This window comes from Oncorhynchus mykiss, chromosome 6, assembly GCF_013265735.2.
Source record: "Oncorhynchus mykiss isolate Arlee chromosome 6, USDA_OmykA_1.1, whole genome shotgun sequence".
NCBI lineage: Eukaryota > Metazoa > Chordata > Actinopteri > Salmoniformes > Salmonidae > Oncorhynchus > Oncorhynchus mykiss.
The window spans coordinates 36,619,720-36,646,574 of NC_048570.1; the positions used below are offsets into that span (position 1 = coordinate 36,619,720).

General features: G+C 43.2%; 1 protein-coding gene across 1 annotated transcript; it reads left to right on the plus strand.

Annotated features, from left to right (window-relative positions):
* LOC110525866 (max dimerization protein 1) lies at window positions 1-24,935 on the plus strand. Its single transcript, XM_021606338.2, has 6 exons — window positions 1-883; window positions 1,593-1,692; window positions 11,380-11,409; window positions 18,086-18,200; window positions 20,620-20,779; window positions 21,081-24,935. Exons 1-6 carry the CDS (start codon window positions 817-819, stop codon window positions 21,284-21,286), a joined length of 678 nt encoding a protein of 225 aa, XP_021462013.1. The 5' UTR covers window positions 1-816; the 3' UTR covers window positions 21,287-24,935.
* Window positions 24,936-26,855: the final 1,920 nt, after the last annotated feature.

Consider the following 26,855-nt stretch of genomic DNA (forward strand, 5'->3'; position numbering starts at 1 on the left):
ATCTCACAGAAGCTTTTTGGCAAAAAATACAGGAGTTAGTTTACCAATATAATTGCGGTCTGTTCAACACTGTTGCAAGGTAGCAGGTTGGCTAGCCGCTCTTTTCAAATATTTTGTTAACTTATTTTTTTGTGTCAGCCTTTGCAGCTCGAGACCGAGCAGCATAGCTAGCCAGCTTGTTACTACAGTATTTGAATTCGACAAGGCTGTTTTGACGTTGGATAGCTAGCTACATTCACTGGTTCGAAATTTCGAATAGACCAGATATCACATTTTAAAACGGGTTAATTTCTTTGCTGTGTCGTTAGATTCACACGCTAGCAAGAAAGCTATACTTTTCCCCCCCTGTGCGGCAAAGTTTATACGTACTTTGTTTTTGAAAGCTATCCTCTAATAACTAACTAGCTACCGGTTGTCATTTTTACTTTGTCAACAACAAGGCGTGACGTTTGGTTCAACACTAATTCTGCCTGCAAGATTTTTGTTGGTGACTTCCACGAACGTTGGCTAGCATTTACGTTAGCTTGCCATCACTGACAGCGATTGTAACTGCGAGCCAGCATCAGTCAAGCGAATTTGACAAAAACAACTTAGCCAATAAATAAGCTATCAAGCTGATCAGAGCAGTATCACAGCGATAACTGACTTCTGTTATCGATAAATTGCCTTGTGGGAGATAGTATAGATCTTGCTTATTTTAATCATTACCAAAAAAACGTAATTGAACGTGAAGTAGTTAACGTTAACCCACAGAAGTAGTTGTGTATCCAAATTCAGACCCGAATTGTCATATTTTTTTCGGTGCTATTGTTGAAAATGGCGGCGATCGAAATGGTGCAGATGTTGATCGAAGCAGCAGAATACCTTGATCGCAGAGAAAGAGGTACAGTAGTGATAACATTTTGCATTCTTATTTTTTTTAAATGAATGATTGCGTTAGTACTACGGTGCCTCAATTGCATTGCTGGTGGACGCACCTGTTATAATCAATTTGTCAGGTTGATTAGCTATAAATAATGTATTGATTATTATTGCAGACAACATATTAAGCAAGAATGCATATAGCTAAGTAATTGCATTGTAACTAGGCTACATCGACAAATAGGGGAAGCTGGCAGCAATATGTTCACAGCAACAACAAATGTACAGCAATAATTAGTCGACACTACTAGGGTATTTATCTAGACACTTTTTTAAAGTATAGTGTTTGCAATCTTACTGAAATGCAAAAATGACCGTATTTTATAACAAAACATTTTTTTTCCACATTCACACGGTAAGGGTTCCTGCTTGCTTCATTGGATTTGATCTTGATGTTCTCTCCAAGCGACCCCTTCACTTCTCTGTTGTGGTTTGCTGGGTAGCTTGGTAGGGTTTACTCTAGTTCAGATGACATCATTGGCTGAAGGGGAAAATTAAAATAAATCGATATTTTGTACAAATTGTCTCATCTTACCTAGGCAAAAATCATCTAACATTTCTGTCCCTCATCAATTTTCATTGGAATGTGTATGGCTGCATTGAATGCATTCCTTGCACTGTTGAGAATTATAATGATGTGATTGACTTGTATCCTGCTCATGTATTTGCAGAAGCAGAACATGGCTATGCCTCCATGTTACCGTTCACCAGCAGCAAAGAGAAGGACAGCTTGAAACGGAAAAACAAAAGCAAGAAGAACTCCAATAGCAGGTAGTCCTTTGACTAACAGTAGTGTATAATCCCCTGTGTACTGTAGACCCCCTCAATGATTCAGCTGTAATGGCAAGATCAGTTTTTCAGAAAACAAGCAGTTTGTGTGGTCCAGTTTTGAAGCACCCCCTCATCATGATGTGTTATTCATCCATGTGCAGGCAGAGCCCCCCTCGTCCTACATTCACTCATGTAGTGAATGTCATATAGGCGTGGTGGCACGGTGTAGGCATGCAGCACTGACAAAAACAACTCGACTTTACCAACTTGCAGGGGCTCTGTTGAGTTGTTTCTTTGCTGTCCATTGTGATTGTGTTCTGATCTTTAATGTTATGCTCTCAATTGGTCTGTTTACAGCCAATGATAATCTTTAACTGTATTATCATAATCTATAACAACCCAGTCCTTCTGAAACTCTATAAAACTGATGCTTTGAGTTTGTGTCTGAGTGTGTTTGTGCTTGTAAGTTTGCTTTGAGCATTTTTAATAGCCTTTTGCCCTTGCAGTATCCCAGACGGGAAAAACATCAATCAGAATTAGGCAGAGTTAAGCAAGTAGCAACATGCAGTAGTGGGGAATCCAAGCAGATTGAGGTTGATCAGGGTGTCCGAGGACAGACTGCAGCAGTCAAGCAGTTCACCCTGATCAACAGCTCTCCTCCTGGAAGGACAGGATACCCTCGCCTGGCCAGCTGTCTGTTGTTATCCAGCTTACCAAGACACCTAGCTATGAAGAAACCGCCTCCTACGGCAGTCTCCTACCTAACCCTGACAAAGATTAAGCAGTATGGCTGGGTGGCCGGGCGAGGCAGTAACTCGAGATAACTGGATATTAAATCTAAACTAGTAAGGAGGGGTCGCATGGATCTATTTATGCCTCAGTCTGTTGTAATAGGAACCTGATTCATATTAGATATTAGGCTACATAGGTAGTTTTAACACTAGTCAAATGTTCATGTTAAATTCTAATGACTGTAGCAAAGTAGAATGGCGCCGGAGAGGATGACTGACATTTTACGTGCTCCTAACCAACCATGTTATTTTGTTCAAATGTATTTATTTTTGCGTTTAACTTATTTTTAAAAAACTTATTTTGTACATAATATTGCTGCTACTGTCTCTTATGACCAAAAGTAACTTCTGAACATCATAACAGTGATTACTCACCACAAACTGGTAGAACCTTTTTCCTTTAACGAGTCCGACGTGAAGGAAATACTGCTTTCCTGGGAACAGGGCCAAATCCCCATCATTTGCGTGAAGAGAAGACGGACAAAAAGGGGGCGGAGATCGGGCTCCCTTCTGAGAATTCGTAGGCGAGCGAGTAAACCCCCACTGCCATCCGTTCTATTGGAAAACATGCAATTATTGGAAAATAAAATCAATGACCTACAAGCAAGATTTAATTACCAATGGGACATTAAAAACTGTAATTTCTTATGTTTCACCGAGTCATGGATGAACAACGACATGAACAACATACAGCTGGTGGGTTTTACTGTATCGGCAGGATAGAACAGCAGTCTCTGGTATGACAAGGGGTGGTGGTCTATGTATATTTGTAAACAACAGCTGGTGCACGATATCTAAGGTAGTCTTGAGGTTTTGCTCGCCTGGGTATCTCATGATAAGCTGTAGACCACACTATCTACCTAGAGTATCTGTACTTTTCGTAGCTGTCTACATACCACCACAGACCGATGCTGGCAGTAAGACCACACTCAATGAGCTGTGTACCGCAATAAGCAAACAGGAAAACGATCATCCAGTGGCGGCGCTCTTAGTGGCCGGGGACTATGCAGGGAAACACAAATCCGTTTTATACCAAATTTCCACCAGCATGTTAAACTCTAGACCACCTTTACTCCACAAACAGAGACACGTACAAAGCTCCCCCTAGCCCTCCATTTGGAATATCTGACCAAAATTCTATCCTCCTGATTCCTGCTTACAAGCAAAAATTAAAGCAGGAAGCGCCAGTGACTCGGTCAATAAAAAAAAGTGGTCAGATGAAGCGGGTGCTAAGCTCCAGGACTGTTTTGCTAGCACAGATTGGAATATGTTCCGGGACTCTTCCGATGGCATTGAGGAGTACACCACATCAGTAACTGGCTTTCAATAAGTGCATCGATGACGTCGTCCACACAGTGACTGTACGTACATACCCCAACAAGAAGCCATGGATTACAGGCAACATTCGCACTGAGCTAAAGGGTAGAGCTGCCGCTTTCAAGGAGTGGGACTCTAACCCGGAAGCTTATAAGAAATTAACAAACTATTACAGACTACAAAGGGAAGCCCAGCCAAGAGCTTCTCAGTGACACAAGCCACCAGACGAACCAAATTACTTCTATGCTCGCTTCGAGGCAAGTAACACTGAAACATGCATGAGAGCATCAGCTGTTCCGGACGACTGTGTGATCACGCTCTCCGCAGCCGATGTGAGTAAGCCGTTTTTTAAACATGTCAACATTCACAAGGCCGCAGGGCCAGACGGATTACCAGGACGTGTACTCCAAGCACGCTTTGACCAACTGGCAAGTTTCTTCACTGAGTCCGAGTCTGTAATACCAACACGTTTCAAGCCGACTACAATAGTCCCTGTGCCCAAGACCACCAAGGTAACCTGCCTAAATGACTATCGACCTGTGGCACTCATCTGTAGCCATGAAGTGCTTTGAAAGGCTGGTAATGGCTCACATCAACACCACTATCCCAGAAACCCTAGACCCACTCCAATTTGCGTACTGCCCTAACTGATCCACAGATGATGCAATCTCTATTGCACTCCACACCTGATGAGGGGGTGGGGTCAGCTCTCCAATTAATCGTGGAGTCTACCAATCAGCTGCTGGGGGATTTCAGGAAGCCATCTGAAACACACTCAAGTACACAAACTTCAACACAGAAACTGGGGAACGTAACACACACCTGTACAAAATTAACACATGTAAGAATGCTATTCATTGACTACAGCTCAGTGTTCAACACCATAGTGCCCTCAAAGCTCATCACTAAGCTAATGACCCTGGGACTAAACACCACCTTCTGCAACTGGATCCTGGACTTTCTGATGGGCTGCCCCCAGTTGGTAAGGGTAGGTAACCGCACATCCGCCACACTGATCCACAAGACGCAGGCTCCTCAGGTGTGCGTGCTCAGTCCCCTCCTGTACTCCCTGTTCACTCATGACCTTACGGCCAGGCACAACTCCAACACCATCATTAAGTTTGCCGATGACACAACAGTGGTTGGCCTGATCACTGACGACGACAAGCCAGCCTATAGGGAGGAGGTCAGAGACCTGGCTGTGTGGTGCCATGACAACCTCTCCCTCAACGTGATCAATGGAGATGATTGTGGACTACAGGAAAAGGAGGACTGAGCACGCCCCCATTCTCATCGACGGGGCTGTGGTGGAGCAGGTTGAGAGCTTCAAGTTCCTTGGTGTCCACATCACCAAAAACTAACATGGTCCAAGTACACCAAGACAGTCCTGAATAGGGCACGACAAAACCTATTCCACCTCAGGAGACTGAAAAGATTTGGCATGGGTCCTCAGATCCTCAAAAGGTTCTACAGCTGCACCATCGAGAGCATGGTTGCATCCCTGCCTGGTATGGCAACTGCTTGGCCTTCGACCGCAAGCTACTACAGAGGGTTGTGCGTGCAGCCCAGCTTCCTGCCATCCAGGACCTCTATACCATGCGGTATCAGAGGAAGGCCTTAAAAATTGTCAGACTCCAGCCAGCCTAGTCATAGACTGTTCTCTCTACTAGAGCGCCAAGTCTAGGTCCAGAAGGCTTCTTAACAGCTTCTACCCCAAGCCATAAACCTCCTGAACATCTAATCAAATGGCTACCCAGACTATTTGCATTGCCTTCCCCTTTACATTGCTGCTACTCTGTTATTATCTATGCATAGCCACTTTAATAATTCGACCTAAATGTACATATTACCTCGACTAACCGGTGCCCCCGTGCATTGACTCTGTAGCCCTGTATATAGCCTCGCTATTGTTATTTTACTGCTGCTTTTTAATTATTTGTTACTTTTAAAAAAAATGTTTAACTGTGTTGTTGGTTAGGACTTGTAAGTAAGCACTTCACTGTAAGGTCTACATTTGTAGTATTCGGTGCATGTGACAAATACAATTTTATTTGATGTTTATGCCCCGCCCACCTCAGGATCTGTCTTGTTCAGCCATCTATTTGCTGTATTTGAGGTGTGTGAAATCCCCCCCCCCCCCCACCACCACCACCACACCACCACACCACATTGCGAGCAACACATTTGAGCAGTCTCCCTCTAGAGCGGGTTTGCTGCAATTCTACACATTTTTCCAGAGAGGGACATTTGCTCTAACTAATTTCCTGCACTTCTACAAACATTTTCATAGGATGGAGAGAAATGTTAGCAGTTTTATTTTTTTTATTTGATCATTCTTTACCCCTTTTCTCCCCAATTTTTGTGAAATCCAATTGGTAATTAGTCTTGTCCCATCGCTGCAACTCCCGTATGGACTCGGGAGAGGCAAAGGTCGAGAGCCATACGTCCTCCGGTACACGACCCTGCCAAGCTGCACTGCTTTTTGACACACTGCTCGCTTAACCCAGAAGCCAGCCGCACCAATGTGTCAGAGGAAACACAGTACAACTGGTGACCATGTCAGTGTGCATGCGCCTGCCACAGGTGTCACTAGAGCGCGATGGGACAAGAACATCCCGGCTGGCCAAACCCTCCCCTATCCCGGATAACGCTGGGCCAGTTGTGCATTGCCTCATCGGTCTCCCGGTCACGGCCAGCTGCGACACAGCCCGGGATAAAAAAATGTCTCTGTAGTGACGCCTCAAGCACTGCAGTGTCTTAGACCGCTGCGCCACTCGGGTGGCCCTGATGTTTGCAGGTTTTAATATATCTGAGTGAGATTGACTAACAATCAATGAGGGCTTGACTGAGTTCTGCTAGTTGCCCATCCCTGGTCTAAATGCTTCTTACAGTGGCGATCAAGTTTTATAAATTGCATGGCTGGGCAGTGGATCTGTAAAAGTAGTAGTAGTGCATTGCTAGGTAACAATGTAAATGCTGGCACTTTTTATGAATGTACTCTTCTCTCTCCTTTTTTCTCGCTCCCCTCTTTTCCCTTTTTTTCTACTGTTCACTCTTGGCAGTCAATGCTGCTTCAGTTCCTCCATTACAGAAATGGTCCTCTCCTCCTCTCTTACTTCTTTCTCTCCCCTGCTCCCTGTGCACACAGAAACAGGCCTGACATGCTATTGTGTTGGTGGACTAGACTCTAGACCTGTTTATTCCACTCTATTATGAAGTCATGGAAAGGAAGATATTGAATATCTATCTAATCATCTTATCATATTGGTGTTATGGCCTCTTGGACTCAGTTGAACATTTTGCCCAGGATGTCCTTAGCTCTCCACCTTAGGAGAACACAGGGGAAACACTGACTGATTAGACTATATATAGCTAACGACAACAATGCAGCTATGTTTATCCTTATTCTAAAGCTCTTCCATTGTGTGTGGTACTACATAGCTGGAATACTGTGTAGCCTAATTCATTGCTTATTACATTGATCATATGACTGCTGTACTGTACACACAGACTCACTAGATCGTTAATCCCCATTCAAGTCAATCGGTCTGTAATGATTTGTTCTATTTTATAACTGTACGGTAATGCATGGGCTCCTCATGTACAGCATGCCAGGTAGACAGCACCTAGAGTAGAAGGGGGAGGTGGCCTTGTCCTGCACAGTAATATGACCTGGCAGAGGAGAGGAGAGGAAAGGTCTCTGGCAGTGGCATGCCTCTCCCGCCCCCCATCACATGGGAAATGGGTTACACTGGTAGCCCTATTCATATCCAAATCCTAGTCTTCTCTACCAGTCAGCTCTACTGTGCTGTCATATGAACTGTACTCTCTGGCTGGGGCAAGCAAGCACTCGTATTTGTGTTGTCTGTAGTGCGTGGTTGATCTTTCGGAGGGGGTCCAAGGCTGTCGGGGTGCTGACAGCAGTCAGCTTGCAGAGTGCAGGTTGGTCTATTTTGGGACTGGAGGTTGGGGAGTTCCTGTGTAGTGGAGAGAAGAGGACTTTGCTCCTGTCCCTCTGCCTAGTGCCCTTTCCCTCTCACCCCATTTGCAGATTCTTTATGAAAAAGAGACCTGGCCAGCTTCCTTGCCCTGTGTGGAGCTTGGAGAGAGGGGTGCGTATCTGTGTGCCCTTATCCTACAAGGGACTACAGGCCTCATTCCGGTAGAGCTGGTAGGACCATAGGCTGTTGGTGAACAATGCAGTTTACACTGCAATGTAGGAGGCAAGGTGGCCACCAATACACAATCACTACATGACCTTTAAATAGTCTCTGTCCCTTTCTTTCTCTTTCTCTGTCCCTCTTCCAACCGCTACTCTCTTTTCACCCTTTACTCACTCTGTAGCCTGGCTGGTACCAGGCAGCAGGCTGTTTCTAGTTACTGTTGCTAAGTCTACCCCCCCCCGGGCCTCTGTGTGTGTGCCTCCTGAATTTTATTATATATATATTTACAGTGCCTTGCGAAAGTATTCGGCCCCCTTGAACTTTGCGACCTTTTGCCACATTTCAGGCTTCAAACATAAAGATATAAAACTGTATTTTTTTGTGAAGAATCAACAACAAGTGGGACACAATCATGAAGTGGAGTGACATTTATTGGATATTTCAAACTTTTTTAACAAATCAAAAACTGAAAAATTGGGCGTGCAAAATTATTCAGCCCCCTTAAGTTAATACTTTGTAGCGCCACCTTTTGCTGCGATTACAGCTGTAAGTCACTTGGGGTATGTCTCTATCAGTTTTGCACATCGAGAGATTTTTTCCCATTCCTCCTTGCAAAACAGCTCGAGCTCAGTGAGGTTGGATGGAGAGCATTTGTGAACAGCAGTTTTCAGTTCTTTCCACAGATTCTCGATTGGATTCAGGTCTGGACTTTGACTTGGCCATTCTAACACCTGGATATGTTTATTTTTGAACCATTCCATTGTAGATTTTGCTTTATGTTTTGGATCATTGTCTTGTTGGAAGACAAATCTCCGTCCCAGTCTCAGGTCTTTTGCAGACTCCATCAGGTTTTCTTCCAGAATGGTCCTGTATTTGGCTCCATCCATCTTCCCATCAATTTTGACCATCTTCCCTGTCCCTGCTGAAGAAAAGCAGGCCCAAACCATGATGCTGCCACCACCATGTTTGACAGTGGGGATGGTGTGTTCAGGGTGATGAGCTGTGTTGCTTTTACGCCAAACATAACGTTTTGCATTGTTGCCAAAAAGTTCAATTTTGGTTTCATCTGACCAGAGCACCTTCTTCCACATGCTTGGTGTGTCTCCCAGGTGGCTTGTGGCAAACTTTAAACAACACTTTTTATGGATATCTTTAAGAAATGGCTTTCTTCTTGCCACTCTTCCATAAAGGCCAGATTTGTGCAATATACGACTGATTGTTGTCCTATGGACAGAGTCTCCCACCACAGCTGTAGATATCTGCAGTTCATCCAGAGTGATCATGCCTCTTGGCTGCATCTCTGATCAGTCTTCTCCTTGTATGAGCTGAAAGTTTAGAGGGACGACCAGGTCTTGGTAGATTTGCAGTGGTCTGATACTCCTTCCATTTCAATATTATCGCTTGCACAGTGCTCCTTGGGATGTTTAAAGCTTGGGAAATCTTTTTGTATCCAAATCCGGCTTTAAACTTCTTCACAACAGTATCTCAGACCTGCCTGGTGTGTTCCTTGTTCTTCATGATGCTCTCTGCGCTTTTAACGGACCTCTGAGACTATCACAGTGCAGGTGCATTTATACGGAGACTTGATTACACACAGGTGGATTGTATTTGTACTTAAAAAGATGAGAGAGGCCTGTAATTTTCATCATAGGTACACTTCAACTATGACAGACAAAATGAGAAAAGAAATCCAGAAAATCACATTGTAGGATTTTTAATGAATTTATTTGCAAATTATGGTGGAAAATAAGTATTTGGTCAATAACAAAAGTTTACCTTAATACTTTGTTATATACCCTTTGTTGGCAATGACAGAGGTCAAACGTTTTCTGTAAGTCTTCGCAAGGTTTTCACACATTGTTGCTGGTATTTTGACCCATTCCTCCATGCAGATCTCCTCTAGAGCAGTAATGTTTTGGGGCTGTTGCTGGGCAACACTGACTTCCAACTCCCTCCAAAGATTTTCTATAGGGTTGAGATCTGGAGACTGGCTAGGCCACTCCAGGACCTTGAAATGCTTCTTACGAAGCCACTCCTTCGTTGTGTTTGGGATCATTGTCATGCTGAAAGATCCAGCCACATTTCATCTTCAATGCCCTTGCTGATGGAAGGAGGTTTTCACTCAAAATCTCACGATACATGGCCCCATTCATTCTTTCCTTTACACGGATCAGTCGTCCTGGTCCCTTTGCAGAAAAACAGCCCCAAAGCATGATGTTTCCACCCCCATGCTTCACAGTAGGTATGGTGTTCTTTGGATGCAACTCAGCATTCTTTGTCCTCCAAACACGACGAGTTGAGTTTTTACCAAAAAGTTCTATTTTGGTTTCATCTGACCATCTGACATTCTCCCAATCTTCTTCTGGATCATCCAAATGCTCTCTAGCAAACTTCAGATGGGCCTGGACATGTACTGGCTTAAGCAGGGGGACATGTCTGGCACTGCAGGATTTGAGTCCCTGGCGGTGTAGTGTGTTACTGATGGTAGGCTTTGTTACTTTGGTCCCAGCTCTCTGCAGGTCATTCACTAGGTGTGGTTCTGGGATTTTTGCTCACCGTTCTTGTGATCATTTTGACCCCACGGGGTGAGATCTTGCGTGGAGCCCCAGATCGAGGGAGATTATCAGTGGTCTTGTATGTCTTCCATTTCCTAATAATTGCTCCCACAGTTGATTTCTTCAAACCAAGCTGCTTACCTATTGCAGATTCAGTCTTCCCAGCCTGGTGCAGGTCTACAATTTTGTTTCTGGTGTCCTTTGACAGCTCTTTGGTCTTGGCCATAGTAGAGTTTGGAGTGTGACTGTTTGAGGTTGTGGACAGGTGTCTTTTTATACTGATAACAAGTTCAAACAGGTGTCATTAGAGGTAACGATTAGAGGACAGAGGAGCCTCTTAAAGAAGAAGTTACAGGTCTGTGAGAGCCAGAAATCTTGCTTGTTTGTAGGTGACCAAATACTTATTTTCCACTGTAATTTGCAAATAAATTCATTAAAAATCCTACAATGTGATTTTCTGGATTTTTTTTCTCATTTTGTCTGTCATAGGTTCACTTCAACTATGATGAAAATGACAGGCCTCTCTCATCTTTTTAAGTAGGAGAACTTGCACAATTGGTGGCTGACTAAATACTTTTTTGCCCCACTGTGTGTGTGTGTGTGTGTGTGTGTGTATATATATCTCTCTATCCTTGCCTTTTCTCATTTTGTAGAGTTGAACTTCCCTGTGCTTTTTGGCGCTTCTTAAACTCCCACACAACACAAGCCTCTCCCTCTCTGCAATAACTCCCTGGTTGACTGCAGTGGTTGCGAACCGAGAGGGATCGTCTATTATTATTAAAGCACTTTACTGAAGCACGCTGAATCTACTGTGTGATGATGTGTAAAGACACTTCCTAACCTCTGTCTGTCTGTTCACAGATCTACACACAACGAGATGGAGAAAAACAGGTACGTTGAATCCCCACATCACTGTCTCTCTCTTAGCTCTGTCAGACCACCCTATTAGACATTGAATCTCTCCTCAGTCCCACATGGCTAGAAAGGAGTAATGAGAGTGAAATGAACAGTGCAGAATGCAGCTTATCCAAAAAGGGACTTACAGGCCTCATCCCTGGTCTCTCTTTGACCTCTACCTGGCTTTCCCTGGAGTCTCCCTGTTTCCATAGTCTCTCCCTGGAGGTGTCCCTGTCCCTCTGGTGTTCTAGGCAGGGTTTGAGTGGTGTTCTGGTTCAACCAGGGCTAATGACTCAGTGCGCAGGCAGACTGACTGAATAATGCATGGCGCTGGAGCTTAGGCCTGGGAACAGCAGCACAGCATGAGAGTGTGTGTGATTCTCAGGCTTTATAAGCCCGTACACATTCCCTTAACTGGAAGGAAGGCAGCCATCTCACTCCTGCTGCCTATTGCCTCTATCAATGTATCCCTCCTAGGTGTGTAACAGTTCACCAAAGCCCATGGTTAGGTTCGTATTGTGGTTTTGGGGTCAATGTTTGGTTCGGTTTTGGTACAGCAGGAAAATGAAATGCCATTCACAATGTTCAGCATACACAATGTTCCTGCCATTGTCTGTTGTGACTATTGTTATGTTGGGCCTCAAGTTTCCACTCTTGATTTTGTGTTTGTAACCATGTGGGAGGTAGGAATTTACCAGTTGTGAAGTCGTAAATACCAGTTTGACCCGTTCATGTGATTTGAACTTGTTGAGAAATGCAGAGTTGACTAATGGCCAACAAACTGCGTCAACCATAAACTAAAGGTACAGCTATCATGCCTGTAAACACATTTTATAGATTTCAAAAACTACATTAATAGATTCCTTTTTCATAAATGTTTTGTTACATTTTAAATGGTGAAAATGCTGTTATAGAGGCCATTTACTTAGTAGGTGAAGTCCGAGGTCACCGTTTGGGTGCTCATGATGCTAGACGAGTTTCCCACTAGTAATTACCAGGGTGAGGGCCGTTCAAGTGGATTCCCCCCCCCCCCCCCCCCCCCCCCCAGCTGTATGTGGTAAATTCCCGCTTCCATCTTGGTTACGAACGCACCATGACACTGCCTCTGTCAGTGGGGGCTTGTCTTTAGCACAGTACATCTCCCCTCTGTGGGTAATGTGATGGGCGGTCACTGTTAAGAAAGCGCAACACAGAGTGCATTGGTCAGTTCATTGAAGCTTTGGCTTTCTTTATATAGAGTGGCTACTACATGTTTGCTGAAATGAGTGCAAGATGGATGCTCAAGTACTTTTACGAGGTGCTGACTGAAACCAACCGATTCTCAACCACTGAGAATAGGCGCATATCTGTGTCAATAAACCAAAGACTGTAAAAAATGTTTAATCTATCGCTCTTGTAATTTCTTTGGCCCAGTCAGAATCACCTGCCAAGGGCTGCAGAGGGGAGACGATGTTGTTTCTTTGCGTTTCGGTCTACTGTGGTGAAGTCTGGGTAAATGTGACAACATATTTGAGGTGTTGGCAGCTGCGTAGGCTGTTCTCGTAAAGCGCGGCGACATACTGTTAATGTTTTATCCACAACTCTCTGTCCAGCGTCGTTGTAATCTACTGGGAAGCCGTTCCCAAGCGAGATTTAAACGATGATGGAGGATCCTCCAATTCTGGCTTCTTGACCTCACCATTGTATAGAACTAGTTCCCAGCTGCGCCTCACAAAAGTACAGTTTTGAAATGCGGCAATTTAAGATTGAAATGTTGATTTCCAACGTGCGCATAGGCTCTAGTTGTTAACGAAATGACCTGAGATATTTTTTCAGCTCAGATTCACTCGAAGCGTAGGCCTAGTGTTTTTGCTGTAAATATTTGTTTTATTTTTTCATTCAGGTTTACAGTGCGAACCGAACCAAGGTCCTCGTACCGAATGGTTCGGTATGAATACGCGTACCGTTATACCCCTCACAACACTGACAACGGGTATGACAAATATTCTACAAATTATAACCTGCATGGCCCCTTATTCCAACACACAAGATGGCAGTTATTGCAAGGCAACATTTTTGTTTGGCCAATGATGAAACACAAACCCACTGCCAGCCAGAGGACGGTGAGACTTGATCCACCTGTCAGTCGTTGTGTGTGTCTAGATGGGCTCAATGTTTTCTACTCCTATGTTTGCTCAAATTAATCCCCCCACCTACACTTCTACCACCCTGCCTCGGTCCATGTCCTCTGTTGCAGTGAGTTCCGTAGCGGAGTCTGCCTGCCGGAGCTGGCCATCTGTGTAACCTCACTCCTCTCTCCACCACACCTTGTGTGTGCGAACTCATCCCCATAGAAATGGAATGTATGGATTGCATTACTGTCCTCATCCCTCTGCCTGGGGCAATTAGCCTGAGGTCAGAGACGGTACAGGAGGATGATTTACAGGCCGCAGGGCAAGTGGAAGGCCTGCGTTCAGGAGGCCCTGTTGCCCGTGTAAGAGATCATGTTGGTTGGAGCGGAGGGAGTTGCCCGTGCATGGTCTTGTCTCTGGTCTATATATTACACAACACTGAAATGTCTGGATAAGGGTTTCCGTTAGCCGGTAATGGCCGGCTTTTGTAAAAATGTAAAAAAATCCAACTGTTGCCGGCTAAATTGACTGAGAAAAAGGTAGGCAGGCTATCGGCACGTCACCCACCACTTTACAATGTGAGCTGTAGGCAGTATGCATTTGAAAACATGCCTAATTGTTTGAAACCTGAATGTTTTACTTCCATATTATGAGGCATGTCTTAACTTACTTGAAAATCCGACCGTAGAAACATGGCAATTATTTTATAAAGACTTCATAAGGGGCGCGTGAGTTTCAAGTTTGGGGAAGGATACAATATATTCTACTATTTCTACCTATCTGCGTGCCTGTTATGATTTTCATATGTGCATTTTCGTGGTTTAATTTCAGTAACGTTTTTGTTTTTCAAAATCGTCATGGGGTTCATCATAAAAATCCTCAAATATAAAAGTCAAGATTCTACTAATGCGAGCGCACCAGCTTCTGCCATATGGACACATTGATACACCGTGAGTCATTGGCAGCTAAATAGCCTAAATGAGCTTCCATTTTCAAATAAGTAAAAATACTTTAACGCTGACACATTAAAAACAATAGAAATTATACCGGTGAAAATTCTGGTTCTTTCAATTACATTAATCTCTTAACTGTCCGTCTGCCTGCCTTTTTCTCTGTCTTGACTTGAGCTATACTAGTGAAGTGCAACATTGATTTGATACAATCAACTGGATCAGCTGAAGCTGTCTCTAGCGAACTTGCAACATTGTATCAACTAGTCTATTCCGGGCCCCCAGTTTTCTGTGCCAGTGAGTTTGGGACAGACGGCTGTTATTGCGTAACAAAACAGTATTTTAATGACGTTTCCACAGGATATATGGGATTATCAGATGATGATGATGATGATGATATTTTGCTCTTTCACACCGAGACTTGGTGATTGTTGGAAAGACTTTACAAATATCCTACTAGTTCCTAACAGTAGGCTATCATCCAGACTTTGTTGATTTATTGTGTGAGGTGAAGGAAAAACGTAACACAAGTTCAGCTTATCAGAGGTGGACGTGTTGAGTTAACAGTCAGAAGTCAAACAGCCCCAAATGGGCATTTTCTTACATTTTATGCGCAGCAGGCCAGGTAGGCTGGTTCTATGCGTGCTTGGGCGCGCACGCTCCCTCAACATTAACAAGACCGATAAACCAGACCCTTGGTCATTGCTCACATGGAGCACTCCAGACAAAAGACAGTGAAAAAAGTCATAACTGATGGTTATGAAATAAACAAACTTGTTTCTCTCAAGTGTTGCAGGCAAACAACGTTTCCACTCCGAGAATGAGAACGGTAAATAACTGTAGGTTGATTTAGTAATACAGAAATGAATATAACCAAATGACGGGGGATTAACGGTACATTTACTATTGGTGACGTGTGGAATTTATGAAAATTAAGGGCAATCAATTCACACAACATATATATTATATGCTTTTCACTGTCAGTCGCAACTCAATAATCAGTTAGGCTTTTTGCCACGCGAGCAGACTATGAAAGACCTTCCTCATATGCCATTTCTCTCCTTTTCTATTGGTTTTCATATCAACTTTCTTTCGTTGTCCAGAAGCCAAAGGCACAATCCTAGTCATATTAGCGACCCATCCTAGTGGTTGCATCTTTAGATTCACCCTTTAAGTTCCTAACAGAGAATTGAATCTCTGTCACACATTTCCCGCAAATTGCATTTTGGCAAATGTTTCGAAAATGATTTATTTTTGGCCTCTTCATTACAGGAGTTGCATGCTCTGTTCAGATGAATTACCATAATCTAAAATGTGATTCCTGTCATTCTGAGCACAGTGGGTGGATGCCCTAATGGGTTACACACCCAATGCATACGAGTCTGGTAAATTTCTCAAATGGCCGTTAAATTCAAATCTTCCCGGTCACGTTGTCCGGGGCCACATTTTCCAAACGGAAACCCTGGTCTGGACTTCAACGCTTGATGTTGTTGCTGGGATTTGTCAAAAGGCTAAGGTACAGGCTCACAGAAATATAGGCTACACGAACACAGACCCATAAACAGTCACCCCATTGATACGTTGTAAGTGTATACATCCCTGGAATATCCTGTTGCAGAAATAGCCTGTTTTTTGTGTCCTTCCTACCACACCCTTACAGTCCTGCCATTCAGTCACACCTAGTGTTGAAAAGAGGGGTTATATAAAACTTTCTAAGTTTACCAGTAAACTACCAGAATTTTGCTATCTTTCAAGGATTTTATGTCATCTATCACAAGACATCTAGTGGTTCCTTTGGGTACTTCCGAATATCACAGGTGTCTGCAATTTATCTCTGACCTTATCACATTTAAAAATGTATGAAATAATGAAATACGGTGATATAAAAATTTGACAAAGATGTAAAACATTTAACTAAATATAAATCAACTTACTGAATATCATTGGTGTTTATTGAGTTTCAACATGAAATGTGTTTTTTTACGCACTGTTAATGTTTTGGTGTCAAACTGATGGCAGTTGTGGTATTAAAAAAAAGAGTTGCAGAGGTAAATTAAAATAATGCCATTCTTGATTAGATGCTTTTAAAAAATTCATTAGGCAAGTTCCTCTTGAACCATATGGTCTATCTACTAGAATCTCATGGACAATATGGACACGGATATAAAAAAATATATATATATACTATATATGAATTAAAAAAAATAAAACATTATTCAAGTCTAAGTTACGATAGATTCTGTTAATTTCCAAAACTACTGAAGATTCTGGTACCTTTAGTTAATTACCAATGGCTTTGTAACCCTAGTCAGACCACATAACACCGGCTTAGTACTGTAGGCCTGCTTACCGTAACATGCATGACTCTGCCCTCCCGTCAGTTGACATTGTTTAACAAACATTAGCCTCCCTTTACATCCTGATTCTATCACAACAGAGCTCCTGCTCGGACTCTGTCACATTATGTCATGCCAGTTTCCTGCCCTTTGGAATAGTTCATATTAAGCTAAGCTTTAGGCTAGCAGAGGAGCACACCTGGATATGTCCCACTCTTATGTACTTGTTTATCTACACTGTGTGTGTTGGCTGTGTGTGTCATGTTGGCTGTGTGTGTGTGTGTGTGTCTCTCTCCAATGAACTTTAGAATATTCTTTAGTCATTCACACTGCATTTGGAATGGATAAACACATACTATATCATCTCTGCAGTACTCCCAGTACTAAATATTCTTCATATTCCTAGCCTTGAGCTACAAATAGCATTTCAGATGTTCTCAACTATCCCACGATTTGTGTAATCGTTTTCAATTGAAGTTATTCCCACTCATGCGTTGGCCTTTGGTATGCACATTTTAGTCATTTAGCATACAGTCTTATCCAGAGCATTCATCTTAAGATCGCTATACACACCTGGAGTAAATAGTGAGGTCATGCCCCTTGTCTGCCTGTGTGCATGTAGCAGCCTCCAGTTGGAGGTGGGATGTGTAACGGGGGTCATGTGGTCACCCATCGACACCCACTACTCCCCTTCAGCTGCCAAGCGAGGAGTGAGGAGATGAGGGGGATAATAAAGTGATCTCGAGCAGCTTAATGTAAATGTTGTGATCACCGGGCAGGCCCTAGGCAGACAAGTGTTTGTGGATGAAAGTGATCTCTTTCAGGGGTGAAATGACTGGAGGAGAGCTACAGGGAGTTAGAGATCTGACACCATATGAGGTGACCAATGACGTCTGAGGGGGTTTAAAGGCCCAATGTGGTCATTTTCATATCAATATCATATTTCTGCGTAACAATTCTTAGTTTTCCATTAACATTTTCAAACTATTTCTCAAGAATTTAGCTGGGAGTGGTCTGAGTGGGGAAATGAAAGCTAGCTGTTATTTGCAGAGATATCTTAACCCATTTGTGGGCTGGTGACATCACCAGGATTGCCTGGTTGAAAATACAATCAGGAAATAACTTCTTTTTTTTTCTCTCTCACTTTTCCTGTGTTAGTTTCATCAGCTGTTGCAGAATATGATACAAAGCACAGGGAAAAACTGAATTTAGGCGGAACTGGGCCTTTTTTTATAGGGAGCTGATGAAATGATGCATCTCTCTTTCTCTCCAGACGCGCACACCTACGGCTGTGTTTAGAGCGACTGAAATCCCTCGTTCCATTGGGACCAGACTCCAACAGGCATACCACGCTCAGCCTGCTGATGAGGGCCAAGAAACACATTGTGGTGGGTGATGGTGGGCGGAGAAGTAATGAGAAATCAGTTTAAAGTGTTTACAGTTTCAAGAGGGCAATTTATTCTACCATTGGAAGAGGGTAATAAACGGTGCCACTTTGTTTCTGCCTCAGCCAACTCCCTTTTTACTGTCATGGCAACATTTGGCGTGGTTACAGCCACAGAGTTGACTAAAATAGAAAGAAATCTGTTACCATGGAGACCCTATTAAATTACTAGAGGGAGCTATATAATAAACCCTTAGTTCCAGAAAGGGGTGAAAATGGCAGCCATGTTGGTCCAGGAGAAATCCAAACCAATCTAATTGGAATGAATGGCAGTAGAGGCATAATCCTGATTTTACTTATGTAGGAAAATAAAAGGCATATGATATATCAGAAATTGTGTAATAGAATTATCGTCAATTAAAAAAAATATTGTCAAATAATCTTGGTTCATACAGATTTTATACAAAGTTTCTATATAAATAGCCTCTAAAATATGTGAATAGACCATAAATGTCTCCATTGTGTTAGGACTCGGACAAGTATAGATATCTTTTCATCAACTGATTTCTGCTAGTGTATGGCTGTGGATTGGCTGCATCATTTGAATGGTATATTGGCAGTTAATTTAGAAAAATGAATGGGCTCATTCCTCAAACTGTCTGGCTAGCTAACAAACGGAGTGCAGATAAATTCTTCAAATGCATTGTTTTACCTTATCGACCTACTGGCAAACCATGGTTGATCAACTGCCTGACCAAAATGGCTGACTTTTTATACCATCATAAGAAGGTTCAAGTTAATTCTAGTATTCTAATTCTATGTCTGTTACCCTCGTGGTCTAGAGGGTGATTAGTGTAGTGCTAACTCGGGTGAGCGACTAGTGTACATCAGGGTTTGATGAGGTAGAGTAAAGCGGCGCCTGGTAAAAACTAAACCCTGCATCACTCCAGGACCAGGGTTTACCTACCTTGTAGACTAGACTGTTGAGGAACCTGTCTATGGTTAACTATGTGTGGTTGGTAGGAGGAGGCCAGTATATGAATGAATCACTGTTAGTGCCTTCAGAAAGTATCCACACCCCTCGACTTCTTCCACATTTTTGTTGTTACAACATGACTTTAAAATGGATTAAATTGAGATTTGTCACTGGCCCGACACAATACCCCATAATGTTTACAAATGAACAATGAAAAGTATTTAGTCAATAAGTTTTCAACCCTGTTACGACGAGCCGAAATGCATTCAGGAGTGAAAAGTTGCTTAAGCCACAAATTGTATGTATTCACTCTCTAATAGTGTTTTAACATGATTTTTGAATTACTACTTCATCCCTGCACCCAACCCATACAATTATCTGTAAGGTCCCTCAGTCAAGCAGTGGATTTCAAACACAGATTCAACCACAAAGTCCAGGGACATTTTCCAAAGCCTAGCAAAAAAGGGCACATATCGGTAGATTTATATAAAGCAGACACTGAATATCCCTTTCAGCATGGTGTAGTTATTAATTACACTTTGAATGGTATATCACTACACAGATAATGGCGTCCTTCCTAACTCCGTTGCCGGAGAGGAAGGAAACCGCTCAGGGATTTCACCATGAGACCAATGGTGACTTTAAAACGGTGTTTAATGGCTCCTCAATTCTAACTTAATTGACAAAGTGAGAAGGAATATTCCAAAACATGCATCCTGTTTGCAACAAGGAACTAAAGTAATACTGCAAAACAATTATGTTTGGGGCAAATCCAATACAACACATTACTGAGTACCACTCTCCATATTTTCAAGCATAGTGGTGGCTGCATCATGTTATTGGTATGCTTGAAATTGTTAAGGACTGGGGAGTTTTTCAGGATAAAAAATAAACTGAGTGGAGCTAAGCACAGGCAAAATCCCAGAGGAAAACCTGGTTGTCTGCTTTCCACCAGACACTGGGAGATAAATCTAGGGCGAGACCTGAAAAATTGGAGTCTAGCCATAATCAACAACCAATTTGACAGAGCTTGAAGATTTTTTGTTAATAATCATGTGCAAATATTGTATAATCCAGGTGTGGAAAGCTTTTAGAGACACCCAGAAAGACTCACAGCTGTAATCACTGCAAAAGGTGTTTCTACAACATGACTCATCGATGTGAATACTTATGTAAATGAGATTTGTTTAATTTTCAAAACATTAGCAAAAATGTCTGAACATTTTTTAACTTTGTCATTATTATGAGGCATTGTGGAGATGGGTGAGAGAGAGAGAGAATCTGTCTCCGACACAACAGAATGTGGAATAAGTCAAGGGGTACGAATACTTTCTGACGGCACTGTACATACCGAGGTCAGAGGTTGCAGGAGGGCAAAAGGCAGCTGTCACGAGCGCACACACAAAGTGAGGGCCAGTGTCTATTGCTGTATGTGTCTCTGCTGTAGAGGTTGGAGGAGAGCGAGCGGAGAGCCCAGCATACCTTAGACCAGCTGCAGAGAGAGCAGAGGCACCTGCAACGGCGTCTGGAGCAGCTGGGGGTTGAGAGAACACGCATGGACAGCACAGGATCCATTGTCTCCTCCGACAATCCTGACTCAGACCAGGGTGAGCACACAAGGGAATCCCTCTCCTACATTACAAACTGAACTGGGATCATTAATGCTTTGTGGAGGTTTACAGTATAACATTTTTTTTTTTTTTTTTGTCAAAGTTTCGCGTTTTTACATCAAAGCACACTATAATACAATGTAAAGGTGTCCATTCTCTTCCACCAATCCTTCCGCACTTCTTTAGTGATGGGGCTTTATGTTAACCAAAGTTAGTGAATTTGAATATGAGCTCAGTAGAGAACGCATTGGGCTGATTGTGGTACCTGCATAATATTGACCTGTGTTGTGTGTTGCAGAGGAGGAGCTGGATGTGGATGTGGAGGGGACTGACTACCTGCTGGGGGATCTGGAGTGGAGCACCAGCAGTGTCAGTGACTCTGATGAGCGGGGCAGCCTGCGCAGCAGCTGCAGTGACGAGGGCTACTCCAGCGCCAGCCTGCGCCTGCGCATGCAGAACCAAAACACTCAGGAGAAGGCTGAGCAGCTGGGCTGCAGCCTATAAGAGCACAGCCCTTAACCTCTGACCCCCAGCCCCCATCCAATCCCGTCACTCTGTCGTCCAGTTAACTCCCGCCCTCCAACCAGTCTCTACCAATCAGACCTCACTCCCAGCAGGACTGGCCTGTTCTGACCAAGCCCCCTCCTCCTTTCCAGCTATATTCCACCTCTTTCCCCCCTGAAACCCCCAATGCAACACCTCTTAGATACACCCACCGTCCTATCTCAACCGTTGATCCTCCATCTAAAATGGAGGATCAGTCTGTGGCACTGCCCAATCAGAGCTTTTTGATGTGTGGGATTAGGAAGATAAGACACTCCGTCCGTCCCTTTGTGTCCACCAGCCTGCCCCCTTCCTTCTGTCCTTCCTTCCTGCTCTGCTGTCTGTTTCAGTGCAAGAGCCAAGTAGAGGTGACTGACTTTTCACATCCATGCAGTGTCCCCCTTCCAGCGTCCGAAAACTTAAGACAGCTAGAGAATGTGATTACAACACCACACCTACACCCCACTGCCTCTCTCTTGTTCAGAAGCCATCTGAAGCAATCCAGTCATGATGAGAACCCCTCTCGACCCCCAGTTCTAAATCCCGTCTCGCCCATTTCTCCCATGAGACTGGCCCCTCCATAGGTGGTGGTGATGCAGACAGCAGAGCTGTGCCACCTGACTAACCAGCTGACCAATCACAGCATGGTATTTTGGAATGGAGTATAGGAATGGATGGTCTTGGTCAACGAGCTGTGGCGTGGTCATTTTAAACAATCTACACTGCAGCTATTGTAGTAATGTTATCAGGTGTAGTCTTTCAGTAAGTCTTTATGGTAAATAATCGTCTACCTGCACTGTCCACGTGAAGCCTCACTGGGAGTTCTACGACGCTAAGCACGGCTGTGACGTCATCCATGTTCCACAACCTCTTCGTTGTTGTGGTCGGCAGCAATACATCCATCCCTCTCTTCTCTACCAGGCTTAGCGGCCGGATACATACCTCCATGTTTATGGCTCTTATGGGGTGGGGGGGTTATTAAGATGTCATTTTTTTTGTCCACACCTGCCATTTCAGAATTTTTATGATTTGGGGGGGGGGGGGGGGGGGGGGGGGGTGTAGGAAAAAAAACCTTGTGAGGAACAATGTGCAGCATGAGATTAAGGGGTGGGGTGATTGGGGTTAAGGCAACTTGTACCTTCCTCTCTCTGATGACGGTGGCGTCTAGCTTGTGTTTTAATGTACGTGTCTGTGTTGCTGCTGGTCACGCACTGTAGCCAGTGGTAATCACTTAAATGTGTCTGAAGGGAAGTCACACAGACAGACAGTACATTAACTGTTGAAATAAACCAGTAAAGAGATTAAAGCACATTCCATGTTAGAGAGAAAGTAAGGTGTGTTAGTAGAGAATTACCTTTGCCCATATTTATGAGGGAGAGCGTTTTGCAGTTTTAATGACAGGAAGGATCTAGCTATCAGTTTCAGGTTACCCACAAGCAGAACACAACAGATTTGCTGACTTGCTTTGCCTTTCAGTCAAAACACAGAACAAGGAAAGTCGACGTCTATTGAATTAGTTCACCTCTGAAAAGGAAAGAGCAGAAAGGTTACTGTACACTAAATATCTGCCTGGCCTATAGAGCTATTTATTATTTTAGCCAAATGTAGTCATGTTTATGTAAATAGTTGACACAGAAAGAGCTCTATGTATATTGAATAAAAAATATTTATATTATATCTAAATATCTAGTTAATTAGTTATCGCTTTAGTTATGTTATTCTTGTGAGGTTTGTGTGCTTGGTTTGCACAGCATAGTCAATCCATAGCTTTTTAGAACTGTCTTTTGTGCCTATAGACTTTTGTGTCCTTTCAGAAATTGGCACGGTGCTCCTAGAAATGAATGAAATTGTTTCGTGGTTGATTATATTTTTAAATAATAATAAACATCCTCTGTCAATAGGAAAATAATTTAAATGAATATAATAATTTAAAAAAATGGAATATAAAAATGTATATAATTTAAGAGAAGCTGGTGTTGGTGCTTTGGCATTGCTGTGACGGTGGGAAGCTACAGTGAGGTTTCACCCTTCTTTGTGCCTGAGAGCCTGAAACAAAATGGCTCCTTGACCCAAGAGATTATAACATAGTGTAGCGAGAGGAGGAAATGGTGGGTTCAATAACCTGGGGGATAAATTGGAGAGGATTGCAGTAGCGGTTGGATGTAGTTGACTAGCCTGTAATCTATCTCCTGCACTGTTGCAGCACAATGGCGAACCTGGAACCTGTCACATGCAGAATCTCGTTAGAATGGGAAGATGGTCGATACACAGACAAAAAAAATATAGGATTAGGGTTGTTTAGTGTTGTGTGTGTGTGTGTGGAATGCTGCACTTCTGTGTCACTTAAAAAAAGCTATCCAAAAGGAGAGGAACGATGTAGCCATGCTAGAAGAGGATTGTTGTGAATTGAGCCCCTGGCTGAAACTGGTGTTATGGGGCAGGTGTGTGTATGTCCCGTCACTGTCTTCAGAGAGAAACTATAAGGCTTTGGGGAGAGGGAGGGTTGTTTTGAATGGGGGATAAAAATGGCACTTATATGGATGTTTTTAGTTGTTTACAAGTTTTTTTTTTTAAATCCCACCTCTTCAAAGAAGACCTCATGTATTATTAAAAGATCGAATGGGATCTTAAGCACTTACAAATTCATAACATATTGTATGAATTGGAATTCGTAACATACGAATTGAGAAGGGGAAAAAAAGGATGACGTGCACAATTTTCTGGGACCCGTTTTGTCTTGAGTGCTACTTTCAAAACTACTGGTTGAAAATATACGAAACCTCTGTAGCATCACTTTAACCTAAGCATTGTCTGTTATTCTGGGGCCACACACTTCTCTTTCCCTCCGTCCATGGCCTGTTTTCTGTGTCTTCCACTCCTCGTGTGTGAATGTGGCTCCCATTGAGAAGAGATTTCTATGGTGGTCCCCCACCCCCCTCCTCCCACATGCTGTGAGCCAGCCACCATGGTGCAGAGGGAGCCTGAGGGAGCAGACTGGGCTGTTTGTACAGTATAGCTGCAGCTCTCCTACCTCCCCGTATTACACTCTGTTAACACCCTTGGTGCTTCAGCATCTGCCTTGAGCAGGTGTGGATTCTTAAAGAACAAGCAGATCACTGCAGTTGGCTTCTGTGTAGTCCTGTGTAAGCTATATGGGATATCACCCTAGGAATTCAAAATAAATACAAATGTGTGTGTATATTTGGGTTAGGTTCGTACGAAGTGGCTTAAGCCTTAAAACAGACAACTGTAAGAGAACCATAGTAAAGTATATTATATATGAATGTATATAATGTAAGTATAGACGTGTTATTACAAATGTCATTATTTTCATTGTAGATGTCTCGGGTGTGTTGCTCTCCCTCATACGCGCACACACGTTGTCATACACGCACGTCAGAAAAACGATGGCTTAAAGGGTTGGTTCAACTATTAAAAAGGTTGACGTTTTGTGCACTTCCATTTTAGAATTGGGGAATTTGAATATTGACTTTAAAAGAAAGCACTTAAACATTTCGGAGAGAGAGAAAAAATGGGGAAATGTGGAGCAGTAATTTATATTCGCCAGTGACATGAAAGGAATAAAACCTCTCCCAACCTTGTTTACCTAGCTACTTTCCTTGTCTTTGTATTTATGACTTGGTCTGATGAATTGAAATATGTATTTCTCTATGATTATGCTGATAGCAGATATGTCTGTCTTACCTTAATTGAATACTCAGGCTGTAAGTTACTCTGGAAAAGGGTGTCTGCTAAAGGACCAAAATGTCATGTGAATCTAATGCGGAGGACATGCCTCTAGTACCTATATTCTATAGTAGCAATAATCAGCTTGGGTTTGATGAGACCTTTTCAATGTGGAATGATATCAGACAGGAAAACAAAGCCATCATCTTGGGAGGTAATCAAAGCTAGCTCTGGCAGACAGAATAACTCGTTTCTGACAGTAATCTCCTGTCTAAATCCCTGGTATGACCAGATAAGTCTGCAGCTGTTTAATGACCAGGAGATGGAGGGAGGAGAGGAGGGAGTGATGGAACCTTGATCGGCATCCTTCCTCTCAAGTCTGTCGTCCTTTTGCTCACTGCTAAAGCACACACACACACACACTGGTACGCACGCACACTGGAATGCACACACACTTGCACATAGTCACAAATGACACATCGCAAAGCAATTTCTATATTTTGGCACCTTTGTGATGCAGTCTGTCCTTGTCTGGCTGCCAACTCAGTGGGAGGAAGATGGAGAGTGCAGTGTGGATATTCTACTATGGATTACTGTTCTTACACCCTCTGATAGGATTCCAGCACGCCTTTCACCCTTCTCCTCCCTGGTGACTGAGATGAGTTATTCTTCCAGTATCTAATTCAGACTGGAATAATATGTGTCCAGGTCAATCTATGAGATGCTCACTGCTTATAACCTACTGGCCAAAGGAAATCTGAAGTGGAGGTCCTTTGTAGCTCGTTGGTAGAGCAAGGTGCTTATAATGCCACGGTAGTGGATTTGATTCCCGGGATCAGCTATACATAAAATGTATGCCCGCATGACTAAATCGCTTTTACATGGGATATTCTTGAAGGGGAGTTAGTCTACAGGGGATATTCTTGAAGAGGAGTGAGTCTACAGGGGATATTCTTGAAGGGGAGTGAGTCTACAGGGGATATTCTTGAATGGGAGTGAGTCTACAGGGGATATTCTTAAAGGGGAGTGAGTCTACAGGGGATATTCTTGAAGGGGAATGAGTCTACAGGGGATATTCTTAAAGGGGAGTGAGTCTACAGGGGATATTCTTGAAGGGGAGTGAGTCTACAGGGGATATTCTTGAAGGGGAGTGAGTCTACAGGGGATATTCTTGAAGGGGAGTGAGTCTACAGGGGATATTCTTAAAGGGGAGTGAGTCTACAGGGGATATTCTTAAAGGGGAGTGAGTCTACAGGGGATATTCTTAAAGGGGAGTGAGTCTACAGGGGATATTCTTGAAGGGGAGTGAGTCTACAGGGGATATTCTTAAAGGGGAGTGAGTCTACAGGGGATATTCTTAAAGGGGAGTGAGTCTACAGGGGATATTCTTAAAGGGGAGTGAGTCTACAGGGGATATTCTTAAAGGGGAGTGAGTCTACAGGGGATATTCTTAAAGGGGAGTGAGTCTACCCTCAGTGGTCCACAACTGTCAAGGAAACCTTGAATATAATATAGACTCCAAACAAAAGACATGAATGGACAGTCTTTGAATGCCATCAGTGTCATTGTCTCATGGGGCATACATGTTTTGCATTGCAATTCTGACCCTAAATGCTTTCCCACAACACTACGCTACCTGATATAGTGTTGTCTTTGTCATTGCTGCAATAGCTGGAATAGCCTACTCTCTACTTGCATCTGTTACTGGTTTGCAGGTCCACTATCGTGTCAGTGTTTTGATGACGAGTGTACAAAGATGGCTTTATCATTGACGTGTGTGCATGCCATGACAAATGTGTGTGTGTCGTGTGTCTACATTCTGTCAGTGGGATCCGAGTCCCTG